The 17,266-nt window shown below is 37.2% G+C and overlaps 5 protein-coding genes across 11 annotated transcripts in view; 2 read left to right on the top strand and 3 right to left on the bottom strand.

Moving 5' to 3' along the window:
• The window catches only part of LOC132199907 (transcription initiation factor TFIID subunit 13), a 20,785-nt gene continuing 3,519 nt past the window's right edge, over window positions 1-17,266 (bottom strand). The window contains exons 2-4 of one of the 4 annotated variants that reach the window (XM_059625007.1): window positions 1,222-1,322; window positions 858-1,025; window positions 1-788 (exon numbers count right to left, since the gene is read on the bottom strand). In XM_059625007.1, the coding sequence (XP_059480990.1) occupies window positions 615-788; window positions 858-1,025; window positions 1,222-1,245 (366 nt within the window). In that variant the 5' untranslated portion in view covers window positions 1,246-1,322 and the 3' untranslated portion in view covers window positions 1-614. Of the gene's footprint in view, window positions 789-857; window positions 1,029-1,221; window positions 1,375-17,266 lie in introns of those variants that run through there. The other 3 variants (XM_059625005.1, XM_059625004.1, XM_059625006.1) reach the window with 3 other exon arrangements.
• Window positions 1,613-5,010, bottom strand: LOC132199898 (protein FAM91A1). Its single transcript, XM_059624991.1, has 11 exons — window positions 4,766-5,010; window positions 4,614-4,698; window positions 4,313-4,543; window positions 3,968-4,256; window positions 3,752-3,911; window positions 3,294-3,698; window positions 2,961-3,244; window positions 2,619-2,892; window positions 2,221-2,516; window positions 2,096-2,165; window positions 1,613-2,037 (listed from the first exon to the last, which is right to left on the bottom strand). Exons 1-11 carry the CDS (start codon window positions 4,838-4,840, stop codon window positions 1,915-1,917), a joined length of 2,292 nt encoding a protein of 763 aa, XP_059480974.1. The 5' UTR covers window positions 4,841-5,010; the 3' UTR covers window positions 1,613-1,914.
• On the top strand, window positions 5,355-12,396 carry LOC132199899 (nicotinate phosphoribosyltransferase). 3 transcript variants are annotated; one of them, XM_059624992.1, is made up of 13 exons: window positions 5,355-5,585; window positions 6,851-7,021; window positions 7,085-7,211; window positions 7,284-7,367; window positions 7,456-7,583; window positions 8,437-8,555; window positions 8,858-9,078; window positions 9,747-9,887; window positions 9,944-10,068; window positions 10,179-10,322; window positions 10,382-10,518; window positions 10,577-10,705; window positions 10,762-12,396. In XM_059624992.1, the coding sequence occupies exons 1-13, from the start codon at window positions 5,498-5,500 to the stop codon at window positions 10,837-10,839; spliced, it is 1,692 nt and encodes a 563-aa protein (XP_059480975.1). In that variant the 5' UTR covers window positions 5,355-5,497; the 3' UTR covers window positions 10,840-12,396. The 3 variants fall into 3 exon arrangements, with proteins under 3 accessions (XP_059480975.1, XP_059480977.1, XP_059480976.1); XM_059624994.1 differs by having other exon boundaries at window positions 5,356-5,585; window positions 8,858-9,039; XM_059624993.1 differs by having other exon boundaries at window positions 5,357-5,585; window positions 8,858-9,054.
• On the bottom strand, window positions 12,901-14,576 carry LOC132199905 (UPF0430 protein CG31712-like). 2 transcript variants are annotated; one of them, XM_059625002.1, is made up of 3 exons: window positions 14,365-14,576; window positions 14,086-14,305; window positions 12,901-13,919 (listed from the first exon to the last, which is right to left on the bottom strand). In XM_059625002.1, the coding sequence occupies exons 1-3, from the start codon at window positions 14,466-14,468 to the stop codon at window positions 13,551-13,553; spliced, it is 693 nt and encodes a 230-aa protein (XP_059480985.1). In that variant the 5' UTR covers window positions 14,469-14,576; the 3' UTR covers window positions 12,901-13,550. The 2 variants fall into 2 exon arrangements, with proteins under 2 accessions (XP_059480985.1, XP_059480984.1); XM_059625001.1 differs by having other exon boundaries at window positions 14,086-14,308; window positions 14,365-14,571.
• Window positions 14,894-16,261, top strand: LOC132199906 (DNA replication complex GINS protein PSF1-like). The gene is made up of 5 exons (XM_059625003.1): window positions 14,894-14,980; window positions 15,094-15,233; window positions 15,294-15,358; window positions 15,413-15,596; window positions 15,804-16,261. The coding sequence occupies exons 2-5, from the start codon at window positions 15,156-15,158 to the stop codon at window positions 16,056-16,058; spliced, it is 582 nt and encodes a 193-aa protein (XP_059480986.1). The 5' UTR covers window positions 14,894-14,980; window positions 15,094-15,155; the 3' UTR covers window positions 16,059-16,261.

Below are 17,266 nucleotides of genomic sequence, written 5' to 3' on the forward strand. Positions count from 1 at the left end.
TGAATTATATATTTTTTATTTATTTTTAAATTTTCTCGGTATTTTTTGGAAAACATTTCATGAATTTTTTTCTTAGAAGGTAAATAAATAAACTGAGGGCAATCCAAACGCTTAACATAGCCTGTGCTAGTAAAACTTTCTTAGTACAGCTATATAATGACGCTGATTGTTTTTCTTCAAACCATTGGATTTAATTTCATGCTCTTGAGAGCATTTAAAAGAAGATGGAAATCATAAAAAAAAGAGCAAAATCCGAATGTTGTGGAAGAATTTTGCAATAGACAGGATTTGATTCAAAGTAAATTTAAATTTTTATTTGGCTTTTCCTCTATAAATTAATTGCTGCAGCCAAAATTTCTGAAAGAAAATTGTTCATTTAACTATAATAAAGGAAAAGTAAAACTTGAATTAAATTCAACTAACTCTAACAATTTAAATTTAACCCTGTCTAAATTAAATCCACTGCTGCTTTAATAAAAGAATTGCTCAGGCTAGGTCAGACTCTTGGAGTTCTTTTTTCACGTGATCCTTTTTAATTTCCTAATGTATTGTGTCACTTTATTTAAAATGTTCAATATAAAATTCATTTTTCACTTCTAATATTATTACGATTTTTACACTCCAGCGTATTTGACCTCGTCGAAGGCCTTTCTTGCCTTTTTCAGTTCCTCGTTCATTGTCAGCAAGTCCTTCACTCTGGCGTATTTTCTAGAATCCTTTCTCACCAAAAACACAATGTCCTCAACTTGAACGCGTCCTGTCCGGCCAATTTCCATTGCTTTGTGCGTCTATTTGAGAATTTTATAAATTCCAATAAAATTGAACGTCTTTTAATATATATTTTTTTATTTAGTTACCATTTCTGTAATATATTCTATAACCAAGTCTTCTAAGAGGTCGACACTTTCTGTGTAGGGATTCTGGTCGTCTCCAAACCCAAACATCATGCACCGAAGCTCCTTAGAGAAAAGTCTTTTCCTTCCACTCCCTGTCCCAATGGGCAGATCGTCACCCTCATCTTCAAACTGCTGAAAATTTGAGTATAGTAATTAAATCGAAAAATATGAATTATTTTCCACGTTTTTTAATAATAAATGTGATTTTTTAGAGAATAAAATCCTCCGAGATCAGAGCCGATATTAATATGATAAGCAGCCCCGCAGGATCTTCTGTTGTCTAATTGTAAGATTTAATTTATGTGCATAACAAAGCTCGTTATACCTGATCATCATCTACAGCGGCCATCACAGGTTAATTGGGGAATAGCTGAGAAAATACGGAAACTTCGACAATTGACAGTAATTATTCTTCTCGATTTGTTTATTTTGTTTTGTTTACGTTACGTACAAAGAAGATTGACGATTTGGTCGCAGCTCAAAGGCTCTCATTGGCCAGCTCCGGCGAACTTGCGCGGGAAAGATTTAAAACTTTTTAATAAATTAAGAATTATTATTATTGCTTGGCTTTATATCCTTGATACCGCTTTATACCTATGCAACCGCACTTATAATAAAAGAATTGAAATAATAATAACGTTTTAAAATTCTCAATTTAAATCTCTCTCTAAATTTGTGTAATGAAATAATTGAAAATGCATAGCCAGTGACTGAAATCTTTTACACACTCTCAAATCTATATTAAAACTGTTTAAAACAATTAAAAATAACGGTAAAAATAATTATTCACTAAAAAAACTAGATACAAAGTTGTTAAATGATAATGGTAAAATGGCTCAAAAGCATATTTTTTCACGGCCTGCAAAATTATTAACCTCACAAATAATAATATATCTTGGTAAAATTCTATTTTCACTAAGGATATTGTTCACAGCCCCTTATTTACATGTGTGTGACTATCTCTAAATGCTGCATTCACAACACATTTACATGACAAGGGCTCTTTTTGGCAAACTAATCACATATTGAAGAGTTTGCCATCATTGAAGGCAAGACTACAAGTCGGCATCGCCACAGCCAAGCCAGCTGCTTTCTTTCCTGCGCCATTTACGGTAAAGTCTTTGGGAAGCACTGGATGACTCTGCAAGTGAGGACAAGAAATTAAGCTCTAAATAAATATTAATTATTAATATACAAACCTGATGTTGTCCAATGAAATCTAAAAGTCGGAGTCCTAATATTCTACCACTCTCAGAAAGTGCGTCAAGGCTAGAAGTTTTATTTCATATTTTATTAAGTCAGATTTAAATATTTTTCAACATACCTTTCTGGGCGCCATAATCCACACTCCTGAATGGCAGTGAGGATGCTGTGGTTTGCTCCAGCATCAAAAAGAGGAACTCCAAAGCAGCAGTCCAGCAGGGTCCATTCCTCGGGCCGCTGCAATGCATCTTCAGCTGCTTCTCCGTCTCTCGAATCTTCGCCATGGATGCGAACTAATGTTATGTAGCCGCAGTTGTGCTTCAGATCAACCTCTTCGCTAACAGTCTTTACTGCTGGGTGCTCTTGCAGCTTGTTTTTGCCAGGGAATGGAACCAAAACAGTCTCTCTGCCAGCAGCCTAAATTTTATATTATTATTATAAGAAACTTTTTAATGCCAAAAGTAAAAAAAAAAATGGTGATATATTTTTATAAGGAAAAGGCTAAAAGCTAAAACGTACCTGCACCAAAACCGCAGAGTGGCATAGAGCTTCGTTTAGTGAAAATAGCGCTGCCGAGATGGGCAGAGGTGCAGGGTCATGACCCCACACAGTAATCAAAAGTCGGTCAGTGCGTCGAAGCCACGATGGAAGGCGTCTCAAGCGAGTCCCTCTAGAAAGAAGAAGTGATGGGGGTCCCTGTCCAGTCAGTCTATACAGGAAAAGTTTGAACCAGGCAGAGTTGACCTCAGGCAGTGCCGGGCCTAAATGCGGAGGACCGCAACTTGCAACTGGCCTGTAAAAAATAAATTCCAGTTTTTACATACATGTATGTTCAGGATTTTCAATTTTTGTTATATTGACCTAATTTCTCGACACAAAGGGGCCATTGACACAAGCAGGGCGTAGTTCTTGCTGAGAAGTCGGCCTCTGGTTAGGGGCTCTAGAGACTGAAGTGACTCGCAACGCACTAAGTCTAGGGCCAAACTGAGCGTCCCGAGGGCATTGTTGTGGCGAAGGGCGCGAACTGTGTGTCGCAAAACAAGAGCATGGTCAAAGTAGCGCTGTGCTTCCCCCTCTCCACCTGCCTCAACCCGCTCCAACTCGGCCAAAAGACTTGTCAGCGATTCGTCAGCCAATTTTCCAACCTGTGAAAATTATCATTTAAATAGCAATAAAATGACAAAATTATCTTACTTCAAACATGGTGACGGCGTGGCTTTTCAGCCCTGGCGACAGGTTTCCCATCATTAGAAATGCAGTCAGAGTGGAATCGAACAAAAATGCAATCCGCCGAGCCTTTGAGTGTGGCTCCAAAAGTCGATTCGTGACTTCTTCATCTGTCACAGAAGGTGATGAATCGGTGCAGGGAGTTGGGAGGCCGGGGTCAGTGATTGGCGTTGCTTCGAACCGCAGCAGCATTTCTGGTTCGGCCAAAAGTTCTTCCGTTCGAGGTCTTCCTTCACCCCGAGGGGAAGTTGCCAGCCAGGACGGATGCGGACGAGCGCCTTCACTGTCCTTCTTTTTGGCAAAGCCAAGACGACAGTAGAGCGAAACTGCTGTCCGGACACTGTCCACGTCAATTTGAAGGACATTTGCCAACTGCATATAAAAATTAAAATTTATAAATTTAAATTAATATAGAGAAAACTTGCCTCCCCAACAGAAGTATGCTCATCAATCGACACAAAAATTTTATAAAGGAGAGTCTCAAAGTAGTCACCCAAGACCCTGTTCATGACAAAACCTTCCAAAGGTGGCACCACGACATAATCTGCATCTTCTATTGGGACGTCAATGTAAATCAACCCTTTCCTGTGCACAGATTCAACATAAGGAACGGAAGATGCATATATTATAAAAAAATCTACTTGTAAAGCTTGTGAACCACTCTGAGGTCAAGGTCACCAGCTCGGAGTCCTTTCCCAGCCTGGTCCACAAGGCGGTCAACGATTTCCTTCTCGTCTGCGCCAATAGATCGTACATCGTCGTCAGTGACACAGCCAACGTGAGCGACCCACCAAGGTTCCAAAGGGACCCTGAGTGGACTCTGAGGAAGCAGCGAGCGAGGAGCTTTTCTGCGAAACAGGCGCCGACCACTACGACTTTCATTCATCAGGTCTATGTACTCATTGCGACCAATCCCAAGAAGACGAAGGCCTGGAATAATTAATATATTTTAATGACATGCAAGGTCTGTCTGGTTCAAAACTAACAGTCGGCAGCTGTGAAATTAGGAAGCGAATCGTAGCTCCGCTCTGCTTCCATTATGGACTCGAGCATGGCAAGATAGTACTGGAACGGGGTGACTCTCAACCCCTGCACAACCACATCACTCAGGTGATAGGGGTAGAGCAGCAGTTTGCTCTGACTGTATGACATGACCTCTTCATAATAACGCCTTTCTGCTGGCTGCACTTGGCGCACTGCAAAGTAGCACTGGCCGACTGGAGAAATGAACAAAATTAATTTATTTTGTTTGAAAGCAATATACAAATTATTAATATTTTATTTTACCTAGGTTTCCTCGATATCGAAGTTGATTCTTTATGCTGAAAGACACAACTGCTTTGTCGTATTCCTTTTGACTGTTTCCAACGCACTGAAAAATATATATTTAGATGTTGTATTAAAAATATACATATAAATCATGAAAAAAGATGACAAACTTGTTTGACAGAATTTGGGAGTTTGCTCCAGGGGTAATTGTGCCGAATGTGGAATTCAACTTCGCTGTCATTCATCGCGCCTCATCTGGTTTTGCAAGATCTCAAAAATTTTAAATCTGAATTTCAACCCAGAGTAAAGCAAAAAGCTAAATATGCAAGGTAAATATGTTTCTGCCGATACTTTGACAAATTTATTTTATTTTTCCCTTAACACAGCTGCTGGAGAATGGATGAAGTGGGGGACAATAATGACCAATGACCGGCGAAGGCAATGGCGAAGGTGACCGAAAGCCTGAGCGCGAAATTTAAATTTCATTTCCTTTTTGCTATTTACACCTATGGTGTTGATTTTAATTAATTCTTAAACTTTAATTGTATTTAATATTTGTTGCAACAATTATATTTTTAAAAGGCCTAAAATTATGATTGCATGAGACGCTGCAATTTTTAGCCTTAGACCCTGCTTAGACCTGCTAAAAGTTGTTTACAAATTGCACAATTGAAAGCGAAAGTCTTTGGGTCTTTCTTGGATGCGCCACGGCGCCGCGCGCAACGCGCCGCGGCGCATGCCGGAGCGGAGGCGGGGGGCGGACTTTTTGGTCCACTCGCGTTTTATCGATGCACGAATCCCGATAATTCAACATGCTAGCACCAAAACATAAAGCCGCTCTGCCCTTCAAATCTCATCTAGTTTGGTGCTGAACACGAGACTGGACGGCAGACCCGAGCAGCATGGACACGGACAGCCCTCGCACGTACATCGAGGGTGACAGGACGATGAAGGCGCGGCAGAACGGCATCGTCCAGCCGCTCCTCACAGGTCTGACCTCGACACTCGACCCCTTAACCTTGCACTTCTTGTTATCATATTTATGTATTAAAATTCTCCGAAATGCGTCGTGTTTTCCGAAAATTTTCACTGACGTTGGCTTCTGATCTGTTCACATTGAACAGGGAATTTCGGCAGATGTCATGACAAGTAATTTATCGCACTTTCTAAAAGCATCTTGACCAAAAAAGTTGCCAAATGTTTACAAAGATAAGGAAGAACGAATATTTTTAATCTTGGCCCTCTATTTTTGTAGACTAGCGACGAGAAAGTCCTGCCTTGAGAGCAGCAGGCAGGGCAGAAATAAAAATTTGGAATTAATCTCGTCCCAATTTCTTTTTTAACATACTTGCTTACAAATTTATTAATGCCTTTTTCTAAGAGTTTATTTTGGTTTAGAAAGAAACCTGGGTTAATTAATTTTTAATTAGATTAATAAAAAAATTACTGAAAAAATTATGCATAATATAGAAATATGTATTAAAAAATAAACTGCGTACACAAACTTTGGTTAAGTACCTCAATTTCGTGTTAACTCACTCGGCGCAACACTTTAGTCGTAGACTACTTTGGTCTAACAGGCCCAAATCAACGTTCAAGTATCATGTAATTGTGCCGCAATCGTACATCTTGATTATTTTTTATCTTGATTCCATTTTCCTAAATTTCGTGTACAATTTATAAACTTCAATTCTTTGGAAATAAATTTCGACCAATTTAAATTTGTTTTCAGACTTCACGCTGCTCACGAAATTTTGCCGTTTTGATAATTTTATTTTCATTGATATTATTTCAATATTTTATTTTTACTACAAGAAAAAAAAAAACAAAAAATGATTTTTTATTTTGACAATGGTTGTAACAATTAATTATCGCATAATCAATAGGATCTTACATCAGGATGATTCATTGTTTCGTCATCCGCAGATTTTTTTATTAAATAAACCGCCAAATAATTTAAGAGTATTACACATTCTCATTCTAAGGAGTTTGCAGAAATTAAATTCGCGTGACCGAAGGAATAATGTCATGTCTGAAAAGTTTTAAAACCACCATTACTACCATTAGACTTTTTTAGTATAAATCTGGCCTGATGCAAGGAAAGTTAGTTCTGCCGTTTTTAAATAAACAGAGACACCCATGTCATATAAGTAATTGCAGATAATTTGCTTTTTGTAAAATATTAAATATTTAGTTAACCTAATAAACTGAATACACAGTTAATAAAAATGAGTATTTTGCTATAATTTTTTCAGATCTTTACCAGATCACAATGGCCTATGCCTATTGGAAGGCCGAGAAAACAAGTGATCACGCCGTTTTCGACCTTTTCTTCAGGAAGAATCCCTTCCAGGGAGAATTCACCATTTTCGCAGGACTAGAGGAATGCTTGAAGTTTCTGCAAAATTTCCACTATTCCGACAGCGGTCAGTCAAATTCAACTTGGAATATATATTTATTTTCATTGTGGAAAATTAAATTTATTCTAGACATTGAGTACCTGCGAGCCACTCTTCCGAGCACAATTGAAAATGAGTTCTATCGTTTTCTGCGGAACTTGACAGCCAGCGACGTCGTGGTGTACGCAGTCGAGGAAGGTTCTGTAGTTTTCCCAAGGTGAAAACCGATTAAAACTCCTTCATGCACATAAAATTCAAATCCATAAAACAAATACAATTTTTCTTACAGGATCCCACTTCTGCGAGTGGAGGGGCCGCTGATTGTTGTGCAGTTGCTGGAAACAACGTTGCTCACTCTTGTGAATTACGCCAGGTGCTTAATTTGAATCAACCTCTCTGACCAACCTTGGATTATATGCATTCTTGAATTTTTTTCAACCTCGCAACTTATATTGTTCCAGTTTGATGGCAACAAATGCTGCTCGATACAGAATTGCTGCAGGCAACCACATGACCCTGCTTGAGTTTGGACTCCGCAGGGCCCAGGGACCGGACGGAGGACTTTCCGCTTCCAAATACGCCTATATTGGTGAGTCAAATTTTTACCACAGCATTTTTTTTTCAATTCATGTAAGCAAATTTCATTTTTGTAACTGATAAACCTTTTTTAGGACGCCTTCGTTTCATTTTCTAAGAACAATTTTACTTCACAAATCTTTGTTTTTAAATTAAATTTACTCTAATATTCCTACCGATTGGTTTAAATTTTTCTGACACCTAAAACCTATGGTACCGTAAAATGTTTCACCCTCCACTTTAAAGTGTCTTCGGTGAGAAAGTGGTTGCAAAATAACACGGAATTTTAATGACAGGGATGAAATAAAGGATGGAAAGCGAGGTAGAAAGTAGTTTGGGAATTTCGCAGCCAAGGGTTGAACAGCAAGTCACGATCGGTGGATGAGGTGTTTGGCCACCAGGCTGGCACCGGCTGGCACGAATCAATTCTGCGCCATGTACCACAAGACACCTTGTGTGAGGATGGCAGGGCGCCCTTGCAACCTATATTATTTGTGTGCCAGCCGCGTGTGTGGGCAACTTTCCACTTTTTGAGCTGTTGTCATGATTATTGGTTTCTGCACATGACACCGATGTCCGCGCACGGGCACAAGGTCAAATAAGAGTTTAACTTTGGATTTTTGTTATGACGAGCTGAACATTAAATTATATTGCATGCCCAATAAATGAAAAAAAAATCCGTGTCTGTGATGAAGCAGTTGGGAAAGTTTTGTCTTTTTTCTCTCTCGATATACATCAAACGCAATATATTATATGTAGATCATTTTTTTTACTTTATTTGGAAACTATTTTTTTATTTTGGTGCAAATTGAATTGCCTCATGTGCCGTGGGTTTCTTAAAGCAATAAATTGATCTCTCTTTGCAGGGGGTTTTGATGGCACGAGCAATGTTCTCGCCGGCAAGCTTTTCAACATTCCTGTCAAAGGCACTCACGCTCACTCTTACATAACTTCATTCACCGACTTTGCAGAGCTGAAGACAACAGTAAGTTTCACTTTCAATAGTTTATTTACTTTCTTATTCAATACATCAAATTATTTTTGGCACAAAAAAAATTATGATCATATTTTTTATACAGTTTTGTGAGTAAAAATGGCTTATCTTTTTAATAGATAAAAATAAATTATGAGTCGCATATTTTTCATCTGCGGAAATATTTTAGTTGAGAAACAAAATATAGAAGGGAATAGTTTCAGAGGAGCTTCAATTTTAATCTGACCTTTGGATGATTCAAAAGTATGAAATGATGATCTGTTTTCATAAGCGCGGTTCTCATTTTTAACCAGAGACTGAAGCATGCAGTGACAGGAGAGGAGGCAGATTTGGTGACACTGAGCCGAGATTTCCGGGCGCAGCTGTCTCAACTTTTGCTGAATACTGATCCAAACGAGGCATCTGATGGCGAGCTTGCTGCTATGATTTCATTTGCTATTGCCTTCCCTCAGGGCTTTATGGCTCTTGTGGACACGTACGATGTTCTGAGGTACCTCCTTGCGCCCCCACCCTTGTGCGTACGCTCGGGTTTATGTGTGTGTGCTTGTATGCTTTTTTGGTTTTTGGGGCCTTTCATAAAATATACCTTTTTTATTGGTGAATTAACAATTCCAATCATAAGATTTTGAACTTGGATTAAATAGAAAATTGCGACAATTAATATAATTTTGATTAACGTTGGGGCCTGATTTACTTTAAAAGCTTTTTGTATAGAAAGCTAAATGTTTATTTGGTATTATTGTGTTTGAGACTTAATATGTCTGCATGAGTTTTTCTCCAAACTTGTATAATTTTAATAATCATAATTTCAAAAATTTTAAAGTTTTATAAGTCTATATAAATTTTAAATCTGCATACAAAGATCTTAATTGACTTATGTCTACAAAAAGAAAGGAATGAAATCTCTTTATTTACGCATGCACTATACACTATCTCATATTTTTATCACATTTACAAATATTTTGCTATTTTTTGCTTCCGGTGCTGTATGTGCTGCTCTCAGTTTTTGCTTGGTGTGATGTGTGAGACTTTTCTTCTAACACGACGGCGAGAAACGTCATTCACTGAATGTTTATCCCGCATGGCTTGACCACATTGTGTTTTTAATAGTGTTGGTTGTTATTAGCTTCCGCTCTCGATACTTCCAAAACAAATTGCATATCAGTGTTTTTTCATCTGCAGAAGTGGCCTTCTCAACTTCTGTGCAGTCGCGCTGTCGCTGAACACTCTTGGCTACAAGGCTCATGGCATCCGCATCGACAGCGGTGATCTGGCGTACCTCAGCTGCAGAGCAAGGGAAACCTTTGTCAAAGTTGCACAACAGTAAATATTTAATTTCTATAAATGATGAATTTATTTACATTTGTATATCGATATAGGTACAACTTGCCTTGGTTTGCAAACATGACCATCGTTGCGTCAAATGACATAAATGAGGACACCATCCTTAGTCTCAATGAGCAAGGTCACAAGATTGACTGCTTCGGAATTGGAACGCACCTTGGTATGAAAAAAATTGTGAATAAATTTGTATAATCTTCCCTAACAAAGAACACTTGTTAAATCTTGAGTGATTTAATATTGAACAAAATTGATAACTCTTATAATTTTCAGTTACCTGCCAAAGACAACCTGCTCTTGGATGCGTCTATAAAATGGTTGAGATCAACGACCTGCCCAAAATCAAACTCAGCCAGGATGTTGGAAAGGTTACTATGCCTGGCAGGAAAAATGTTTACAGGCTCTATGGTGCTGATGGTAAGCGTTTTTTAAATTTTGCTAAAGAACCCACTTGAAATGTTTTTTTCCTGATACAGGACATGCACTGATTGACCTCCTCACACGTTCCACCGAGCCTGAACCTCAGGTTGGTGAGAAGGTTCTATGTCGTCATCCATTTCAGGAGTCTAAGCGAGCGTATGTCATTCCGACCAGAGTTGAACCACTCTACAAGGTTTGTTTTGGATGATTAGAATTTAGAATAATTGAATTATTAATTATTTGTTCACCAGGTCTATTGGAAAAATGGGAGATTGACTGATCCTCTGCCTGACTTGAAGCAGGTCAGACAACGAGTGCAAGAGTCGCTGAAAACCCTCAGGCAGGATCATAAGAGAAATCTGAATCCAACTCCTTACAAGGTAATGCCAAGATTTTGAGTTCCTCAAAATGAATGCTATAATTCAAGAACCCCCAGGTTTCTGTGAGTGGAGGACTTTACAGCTTCATGCATGATCTCTGGCTTCAAAATGCACCCATTGGAGAGCTCTCCTGATAATCATTCCCAGCGAGCGTCAACAACAGCAAACGCCACATGGGTTATTACAACTATATGGTAGTAAAATGGGCAGATATTTTTAACTTGGTTAAGAAAATTTTGGTACAATATTTGCATGAAATGCATAAATCGATTATTTTCGTGTGATTCACAGTTTTAACTAGTTAAATTTTTGGTAAATCGAGTCCTTAAAAGTAAGAGGCAAATATTCTTTCCCTTTCAAAATATTTACGCAGTTGGAATGAAATATTCTAAAATTATCAATCTTGCGAGCTCATTAAACACTTTTGAGTATTGGGTTTTTGTCAGATTGATAATATAGAAACAAAGTTATCGTTTGACATAATCAGTGGGATAATACATAACTCCTGGAATAGGCAATAATAATAAGTGGGAAATTTTTAGTTTACATGTTAAGTGTGTTAAAGGAATTTCTGTTAAGGTTTTTGGGTCACAATAATCTTGTATGACAAATATGTCGCTCTCTTTTCGGCAGAAAATTTTCAAATTTATGGAGCTTAATTTATGCACAAGATTTTTGAATTGGAAATGCATTCCTCAAATCAGAGCTATTATGTGAAATCCTTAAGACAAAGTCCTAGTCCTAAAGCTGCAAGAATATTTTAAATTGTAATTAAGTATTGAAACTGGAAACTTTATAATTATGCGCTTCTTTTTTATAACGTCACAGAATATTTAATTATCTTTGCTGACAAGTAAATACCCTTTAAAAATGACTTAATCGCACACACAAGTTCCGCCATTTATTAATGATCAATCAATAACTGTGAGTGCAGGAGAAGCATATGAGGCTCGATTTGTGTCTGTTGTAGTGTCACGCAAATTGCTTTGAATTGTGCGCCGATCTAACCAAAGGCTTGTCAGTAAAGATAAAAAGTCTACTTAACATTTGGTTGCCTCTCTCTTGTGCCCATTGACAAATAAAAGTTTTGAGGTATGAATTCTGTGTGTAAAAGTAGCATCAGAAGCGGCAAGATAATTAAATTAAATGTTCCCCTTTTTGAGTGGGTATGTGAAATTTCACGGTGCGCATAATAATTGAAATCTATCATTTTGAATATTATTATTTTTTGAGAATACATTGCAAAAGTGAAACTTTTTAGTCAATGTGCACTCTTCTGTAAACACAATTCCTTGAGAAAACGGATTGACCGAGCTTGACATTAGAAATTTTGTCTCAGAGCGAATAACAGAATTGCATTTTATTTAAGTGATTGAAATATTTCCTGTTTGTGTGCACTGTGAGTGTTCAGAATTTATGTAATATTTGAGCCATATGAGCTAAGCATCTTGCATGTGCGCAGTGCGCGCATGATCATTGTCAAGTACAATATAATTATGTCCCATAGAGCTCTCTAAAACATTTTGTTGGTTTTTTGTGTCCTACGTACTCCATGGGCGTAGTTCATATTTTAGCAGCAAAAATTTTTTAAAGTGCCTATGTACTTAGAGACAGAGATTTTATATTAGTCAATAATTAAATAGCCATAATTATTAGCGATAAAAATAATTGTAAAATGCTGTGGAAATATTTAACAAAAGGCGTGAAGTATAAACAAAATTATAGATGGGAAATTCTTAATACGGTGCTTATTTTTTTTTTTAATTGGTAGCGCCTCATTGTATAAGAAGGATTTTACTGTTACTTGATTTACTCTACGTCCACAAAGGTGTGCTATATTCTAAAAATATTAAAGAGAATTGAAATTTAAACGAGACACCACAAAATTGTTGGTCTACTTGTGCCCTGTATAATGATGCAAAAATCAAATTCTGATTTTGTGAACTTGATGTTTTTGTGACCCCTATTAATTGAGTGAGAGTAACATTTGTGCGGTCTATAGTCACTTACAATGAGTTTTGGAGATTGTTCTCTAAATTAGAGGCAGATTTGGCGCACACAAAATTGGAATGAGCATTTATAGCCAAATCTCTAGACTTCCTTCCAGCATTTGGCTTGTTGTACCTTGGATATCAAGCAATGCTTAAATATATATCCTGTGTTAATAGGGCGATTAAAATAAAAATCCAGTTGGATATGAAAGAGTTGGTTTATTTTCCTTACTTAAATATGATGCTCCATAAAACAAAAAATTGCTTTGCAGCCAAGGAGTATAAAGAACATTGCAAAATACATGATATAAAGAAAGTTTCTTAACATTAGAACTCCATTATACACAAGCCACCACATATATTACATTTTTGGTTTGGAAAATAATGATAATTGCAAAGAAACTTTAGCAGAATCAACTTTTCGATTGGCTAGTTCACATCAAAACAACTGCTCAGCATTTCTAAAAAGAAATTTGCCCAGATATTTTCCTTTCTTACATGCAGCGCAATGTGCCAATAACATTGTCCATTAAATTAAGTCAAATAAACATAGCAGTTTCCAAATTAATGAAGTGATGACTTTTTTCTTAAATTTATTCCTTCAACAAGCAAAAGGCTGCGTGTCCTGCATTATTTAACATTGAATATGTAACTACCATTTTTGCATGCTTGTGAAAGTAATGCCTTGATAAAAAGAAGTGATTCGAAGGAGAGCTTGATATATTAATGAATCTCAATAACTTTATTGATTACGCAGGCGATGCCATATTAATTTACTTGGGGGAGTTTGAGGGTCCAAACATCTAACAATAAGAAAGTGATCAATGCGTAGTTTTTCACCAAAAACAGAAAAATCATGTCTGTTTGAGAGAAAACGACAACTTTGGTCGACTATTGTTCTTGCCTAGAATTTTGCGCTGCTCTTCTCTGATTCGCCGTTCCTGCTCTCGTTCCAAGCACCGGCGCTCCTCGTCCATGAGACGTTGCTGCTCAACCATGGCCAGTCGCTCTTCGGCCAATTTCTTCTGCGCCTCTTCGATTTTGCGATTGTTCTCAGCCATTATGGCTTCGAGCTCTATTCGCTTTCTTTGCTCCTCTTCTTCACGATGCTTTTCTCTCTCGAGCTGCTCTTGCCGTCGCCTCTCTAGCTCGGCCATGAGTTCAGCTTCCATCTTTTTGCTTGCCTCTTCTACTCGTCTCCGCACCTCAGCCTCAATCTCATCCTGGATTCAAAATAATTATCATGTATTTATCATAAATGTAATTACTGAAAAGAAAAATCAGCGATTTAATTCTTCAGTAATTAAAAAAAAAAAAAAATTAATAAAATTTACAGTTAAATAAAAGATATTGATTTTTTTGGGAAACGACGAAAAGTCGTCATTATACCTTTCGTCTTTCGAGCTCTTCTTGGACACGCTGTTGGACAAGTGCCTCTATGCGTGCCGCGCTTTCTTCTTCGACCATTCGCGCCTCGATTTCCCTCTGTCGTCTTTGGCGCTCCATTTCTGCTAGTCGCTCAACTTCGTTCATTTTGCGCCTGTATTCGACTCCGCCAGTGACTGAGGAAGAGCTACTGGACGAAGACGTCGAAGCCGATCTCCTCTTTCTGCTGAAAAATTTGAGAATTGAGCACACTGCAATAAAATCTAATCCATGCCTTTTTACCTTCGCTTGTGTTTGTGTCTTTCTCGACTTTTTGACCGCTTTCTTGAATGTTTTGTTTTGTGATGTCTGCGTGGAGATCTGCTCTTGCTTCTTGAGCGGCCCATTTTTTGGCGGAGGGCCCAATGAACTATTAAAATACTAATAAATTAACTGTGTCGTGCACTCAAGCGGCCTGTCCCTCAAAAGAAAACAACATTCAACATCTGATGATTTCGATTGCAAAGGATCCGCCCAGTCTCCATGATTATTTAATTACAACTTGCTATTTGCACATTTATGTGAAAATAGCAAGTTGTAACTGGAATGGGGGGAATTAAAGTGTTTTATTTTCTTAACCCTCCTCGTGCGCTGCTCATGCGAATTTAATTACTTTTAACTATTACTTAAAATAATTACAATATTAAATTTAGTATAGATAATAAAGTGCTTGAAAAATGTCTTGAATGTGTGTAAAAACTGTAAAACACGATGAGAAATTTTCTCAATTTTAAATTTCGCGGTTTTAATTGATGAGCCAATGTGTGGCATGTGTGCAGTAGGCGAAAAATGCGCTCAAACTTGCGTTCAAAACTTCTTGCCTTCTTGCGCTCACTAGTTTTTTTACAAAGTCGTCAAAGTAAACAAATGCCGTTCCCTCACAGAAATTACAATTAGAAACTATTTTAAAATTGAAAGCTGTCCATACCATGAGACTTTTACTGAGACGTTTATTCTTGTAAATCAAAACAGGAGGAATTTAAAATTTAATCGCGAGACCAGGGAAGGAATGTCGCAGTTTCTTTAGAATAGATATGATGTTTGGGGAAAAAGCATTTGAACTTGTTCGAGAACTTCATGCAAGCGGAGCAGATACTCTGCCCTTGTACAATGTAAGTTCATTTTTCCGATTTTCTTAACATTGCATTTGACTGCTTCGCTTTTTATTCCAGGGAGAAGTCGTCCGGCAGGTTTTGGACGAAATGAAAGTTCTCTATGAACGAAACCAACGAGATGTGTAAGATGCAAAGTGATAATGAATTAAAAAAGGTAATTTTAAACTTTTTTCCAGGAATTCGTCAATGAATGAGGACTCTGGATATTTGGCCACAGTTCACTTAAGACATGCAGCCCTCGAAAGGAACAAGCGATGCCTGTTAGCTTATCTTGTTAATAGACTAAATAGAATCAGGGACCTGCGTTGGGACTTTGGCAGTGTCCTTCCAAAAGAAGTTGCTGAAAGTTTATGTGATCAGGTATACAAATTTTTTATAATAATTTTTTAAAACATTATTTACAAAAAAAAATAAAATAACCAAATTTTTTAATACAAATTTGTTCCCTTTTTGAAGTATGAATTGTTAAAAGTCTTGCGAATTCAATTATATAGAATAATTGAATTGAATGTTTGATTTTTTTTACATTTAAGCCATTTAAAAAATTCAATCTTTTAAATTTTTCAGGAAGCACATTGGCTGAACAACTACAACAAGCACTTGGCTACTTACATGAGAGGTCTGGACGGAATAGATTTGACTCAAGAACATCGACCTCCAAAAACATTGTGCCTTCAAGTTCGTTGCCTCCAAGATTATGGGTTACTTGAACTAGAGGATGGAGAACAAGTGCTACTGAAAAAAGACACCACTCATCTTTTGCCACGTTCAGAGTGTCTTCTCCTAATCCGACAAGGAGTTCTTGAACATATCACTCACTAAATATTGCATTTCAGGGGCATTTCTTCCTGTTGCAATCTATGTGTGTACAACTTTTCTCGTTAAGTCTTTTTTTTAATTGCAATTATAATGTTACTATCAATCTACAAGGAAATATTTAAATGTGGCTCAATTTGAAAAAAAAACTAAAATTATGTATTTTGAATTTTTTAGAGTTGAAATATATTTTTGGAAGAAATGAGAGAAAAAAAAATCTTAACTAATTTTGATAAAATTCTAATTCAAAACTACAGAGATTAAAAATTTTGTAGTAGAAGTTCACAATCAAGTGTTGATTCATGGTGATTTGAATTTAAAGTCGGCTTTTCCTCGATGGGTTTATGCGAGTTGTTTATTGTATAAGAAAAAAAATTGTTTTTTTTCTGAAACAATAAATAACTTACAAAAACCCATCGAGGAAAAGCTGACTTCAAATTCAAATCAGAAAACACCAGAGATTAAAAAGTTGCTATGTTGATAATTTATTATTATTTGGGATATACTAACATTTTTTAAATTGGGATATTTTTCTTAATGTAATCAAAATAAAATATAGCTACAAAATATGATATTATCCAATATTAAATTTACGCTTAGCAATTCGACTAACCAATCTGGCCGCAGGTCCTTGGCACTGAATCTAAATATATTTTTAAATTTAGCGGGCACCCTTTGCATAAAACATGGCTGCCTAGTTGATCTTTCGCACAATGTTAGTTAAATTCGATTTTCCAGCTGTTTTCATTCTTGTTTTCTATCTTGTTGGTTTTCTAGTGATACCTTCAATTACGAGACAGGCCATAGGTAAAATAATACGGAATTTTGCCAAATTTTCTCCTCTAAATTCCTAATAATTAGCATGTCTCTCGTCCGGACGACGGCGCTCCTGCGCAACGCTCTTCGGGCAAATTCCTCGCAGCCCAAACGAGCCATGAGCGGAGGACCATGGAATTACCGAATGCTGCAGCATCCACCTTCTAAGTTCTACATGACTTGGGCTACCGCAATCGGTGCTTTTACCTGGTGGTGGATTTTATGGGGAGTCCTTTCCGAGCCTGAACACCTTCTCGGCGAGTTTCCTTACCCAGACCCCTCCACTTGGACAGACCAAGAGCTTGGAATCCCCTCTGACGATGAGTAGAGTAGATGTCTGTATTTCTAGCCCTTGCTGCATTGTAAATATGAAATAATGTTGTTTAGTACATAAAATA

Source organism: Neocloeon triangulifer, unplaced genomic scaffold, assembly GCF_031216515.1.
Source record: "Neocloeon triangulifer isolate White Clay Creek 2 clone unplaced genomic scaffold, ASM3121651v1 ptg000014l, whole genome shotgun sequence".
NCBI classification, from domain to species: Eukaryota; Metazoa; Arthropoda; class Insecta; order Ephemeroptera; family Baetidae; genus Neocloeon; species Neocloeon triangulifer.